The following is a 3,976-nucleotide window of genomic DNA, read 5'->3' as shown; positions in this document are numbered from 1 at the left end:
CATTTTACGATGCTCGGTGACGAACAAAAGGCGTGTCAATTTTTAGATATTAGGTAGATAAAGTTGGTTAGAATTGCACAATAGCAAAATTAAATGCATAGACGTAAGTAGCTATTAATATCTTCAGCCAGTAATTCATACATTCTGACAACCAAAAACCAATTATATTTGTTACTTCCAAGCTTTAAGAAGCTTTCATTCGCCTACCGTTGAAGGTTAACAGGTTCACTATTCTTTACTTTCATCCTGTCCTGTAGATCAAAACTCTAATCAGACCAGATCAGAAACCTTTACTAGGTGAGAAGTGGACTTCCTTGGATGGACGTCTCCGTATTTTACATTCGCAAATAGTTAGTGGCCTAATACAGAAGCCCAAACGATTGTAAGATTTTCATGTCCCTATTTCAATGCTTTGAGCGACGCTGCTGAACTGTTATTTGCTAATATTTTAGTTTATAGTTATAGCAGATCGTGTATAACCATTGCCAGATATATACCTGCTTCAGCTCACTAACAAAATCAAACCTTTTTTTTTTGGGGTTATTGGCCTCTTGCTGTTTCACGTTAAACACGGCAATGGGGTGTGCGTCCACGGTTGGAGCTAGAGGACAGAGCAATGAACCAAACTTCCCCAAAATTAAATATGAGAATTATTCAGAAGACTTCGAATTTTTGTATAAGCGAACATTAGAGCTTCGAATAACAAGCTTCAGTTGATATTTCTAATGACAAGCTTTACGCAACCTCTAAGGGTCAGCGCATCGCATCTGGAACCATACCAGTCATCTCCAGTTGTCCACCTCCAAACGCAGACGGCTGGTGCGATGCGGACATATGGTCAGGCCTTCTCATAGCATCGAAATCTTCGCTGATGTCTTGCCTCCGTCAACTAGGATCTGCCATGGCTTCCTGGATATAAAGATTTAAAAAAGAATTAACGTGGATCCTAGTTTTAGTGTTTACCGGTGGCTTTCAATGTTATATGAAAAATTACCAAGCATTTTCGCAGCCCAATATGGTTTTGTAATTTACTAGCTTATATGATAAACTAGTCTTCCTTTTCACCACTACTGACTTATTTGCTACCTTAACATTGTGAAACTACTATTGACTCAATAAATCGCAAAAACATGCAAACTCCAATAACATATTGATGATGTTGTTCTCACTGGATCAAAATAATCACACGCAGGCGGAAAAACAAATACTGACTGTCGTGTCGAGGATCTTACTACATTGTTTTACGGTTGCATAAATAACATTATGCTATCTTGCTAGTTGCCTGCTACGTACCTTGCTTAGTTTACTATGATTAGTCTCAATCTCACCAATAAGAAACCTTCAGTACTGCATGCTCTACAACGAACTCACACTATTGTCTATGGCTTTAATATTTCACTCTGAATAAACCAGATTACTGTGCACTCACGTGTGTTTACTTGCTTGCCATATGAAAGTTACACACAAAAACAAATGGTATCAAGGCAGTGGTGGTGAAACCTTCACAAACGTGGCTAACACAACTGTGGATGTGTGGTCCACACATTTAAACTAATGGACAGCAAGTTTGTAGGAATGGTCCTATATACTAAGATAAGCTGTGCAATAATCATGTTCATGATATTTTACCTGGTACAGGTTTTTCATTGAAGCGCATCTCAACTGTGTGAGTGATTGGTTTCTCTGGAACAAATCGCCCTCGGAAATGCTGCTTCCCTGTTTCCGTGACATCACAATTAACATGGCCACCATTCACCATTATCTCCAGACTTCCTGAACCGGCTTGTGTCGCATCAACTAGAAAATACAATAAATTACGAGTTCAGTTTAACGAACAGAAGGTGTGTCAATTTTAATATTAGGTAGTAAAGTTTGGTTAAAATTGCGCATAGCAAAATTAAATGCATAACTAATGTAGGCTATTATATTTCAGCAGTATTGCATACATTCTGACACAAACCATATATTTGTTACTTCCAAGCTTTAGAAGCTTTCATTCCTACCGTTGAAGGTGACAGGTTCACTAATCTTTACTTTCATCCTGTCCTGTAGATCAACTCTAATCAGACCAGGATCAGAAACCTTTATGGTGAATGGACTTCCTTGGATTGGACGGTCTCCGTATTTTACATCCAAATAGTTAGTGCCTAATACAAACACAAACGATTGTAAGATTTCATGTCATATTTCAATGTTTGACCTGCTGAACTGTTATTTTGCCTAATATTTTAGTTTATAGTTAGTACAATCGTGTATAACAATTGCAATATATACCTGCTTCAGTCACTACAAAATCCACTTTGTATTGGCCTCTTGCTGTTTCAGTAACACGGCATGGGGTGGTGCGTCCACTTGGAGCTAAGACAGAGCAATGAACATCAATATAAAATGAGAATTTTCAGAAACATTCGAATTTTTGTATAAGCAACATAGAGCTTCGAATAACAAGCTTCAGTTGATATTTCTAATGATCAAGCATTTACCATACCTCTAAGGTCAGCAATGATCTTGGAGCCATACAGTCCACCAGTGTCCACCTCAAACGCAGACGACTGGTGCATGCGGACATTGGTCAGGCCTTCTCCATAAGCACGAATCCTGCTGATGTCTTTCCACCAGTGTCCACCTCAAATGCAGACGACTGGTGCATGCGGACATTGGTCAGGCCTTCTCCATAAGCACGAATCCTGCTGATGTCTTCCTCCTCCACAAAAATCTGCCATGGGCTTCCTGTGAAAGCAAGACAGTACAGTTAAAATTTCAATAGTTAGTTTACATTTGCAAGAACACTTCTACATTATACACCAATATCAACTGTGCAATGCTTGGGACGTTTTATATTTTACCTGGTACTGGCTGATCATTAAAGCGCATCTCGACCGTGTGAGTTATCGGTTTTTCTGCAATAAATCTTCCTTTGAAGCGCTGCTTTCCTGTTTCTGTGACATCACAGTTAACATAGCCACTGTTGACCATGATCTCCAGGTTTCCTGATCCAGCTTGTGCTGCATCAACTAGGAAAGAGAATTGACCTCGACTGTATTCAGTGTTCACAGTAATAACGAGATCTTGTTTTTAACAGAATGGTTCTTAATAGACTACAATAATTTAGATAATGATCGATTGCAAAGTAAGAACTGCACTTAAGTCAATGATAAATTTTTATTATGAAATATTTATTATATATATATATATCTAATAAAATATGATACTATACTATTTAAATTACCATTTTTATAATTATATAATTTATTGCAAACACATTGACACTATTCACAGACTTGTCACAGCCAAGCTTTACAAGCATTACCATTAAACATCATTACCATTAAAGGTGACAGGATCACCAATCTTGACTTTCATCCTGTCCTGTAGATCAACTCTAACCAGACCAGGATCAGAAACCTTTATCGTGAACGGACTACCTCGGATTGGACGGTCTCCGTATTTTACATCCAAATAGTTAGTGCCTAATACAAACACAAACGATTGTAATATTTCATGTCATATTTCAATGTTTTACCTGATAAAGAGTTATTTTGCCTCATATTTTAATTTATATTTAGTACAATCGTGTATAACAATTGCAATATATACCTGCTTCGGTGACTACAAAGTCTACTTTGTATTGGCCTCTTGCTGTTTCATTAACACGGCATGGGGTGGTGCGTCCACTTGGAGCTAAGACAGAGCAATGAACATCAATATAAACAGTGCATTATTAAAATTCATACAAACAAATTAACTAGGCGATTCAAATACCAGGCTACAGTTGAGTGGACTGTTCAAGCATTTACCATACCTCTCAGGTCAGCAGTGATCTTGGAGCTATATAGTCCACCAGTGTCCACCTCAAACGCAGACGACTGGTGCATGCGGACATTGGTCAGGCCTTCTCCATAAGCACGAATCCTGCTGATGTCTTCCTCCTCCACAAGGATCTGCCATGGGCTTCCTGTGATAGAAGGATACTATT

General features: G+C 38.4%; 1 protein-coding gene across 1 annotated transcript in view; it reads right to left on the bottom strand.

Moving 5' to 3' along the window:
* Positions 1 to 2,572: 2,572 nt before the first annotated feature.
* The window catches only part of LOC106810145 (filamin-B-like), an 11,951-nt gene continuing 10,547 nt past the window's right edge, over positions 2,573 to 3,976 (bottom strand). The window contains exons 20-24 of the mRNA XM_014813425.1: positions 3,803 to 3,955; positions 3,598 to 3,681; positions 3,327 to 3,470; positions 2,847 to 3,014; positions 2,573 to 2,730 (exon numbers count right to left, since the gene is read on the bottom strand). Of these exons, the coding sequence (XP_014668911.1) occupies positions 2,573 to 2,730; positions 2,847 to 3,014; positions 3,327 to 3,470; positions 3,598 to 3,681; positions 3,803 to 3,955 (707 nt within the window). The remainder of the gene's footprint in view (positions 2,731 to 2,846; positions 3,015 to 3,326; positions 3,471 to 3,597; positions 3,682 to 3,802; positions 3,956 to 3,976) is intronic.

This window comes from Priapulus caudatus, unplaced genomic scaffold, assembly GCF_000485595.1.
Source record: "Priapulus caudatus unplaced genomic scaffold, Priapulus_caudatus-5.0.1 Scaffold413, whole genome shotgun sequence".
NCBI lineage: Eukaryota > Metazoa > Priapulida > Priapulimorpha > Priapulimorphida > Priapulidae > Priapulus > Priapulus caudatus.
This window is presented reverse-complemented; position numbering and strand designations above follow the sequence as displayed.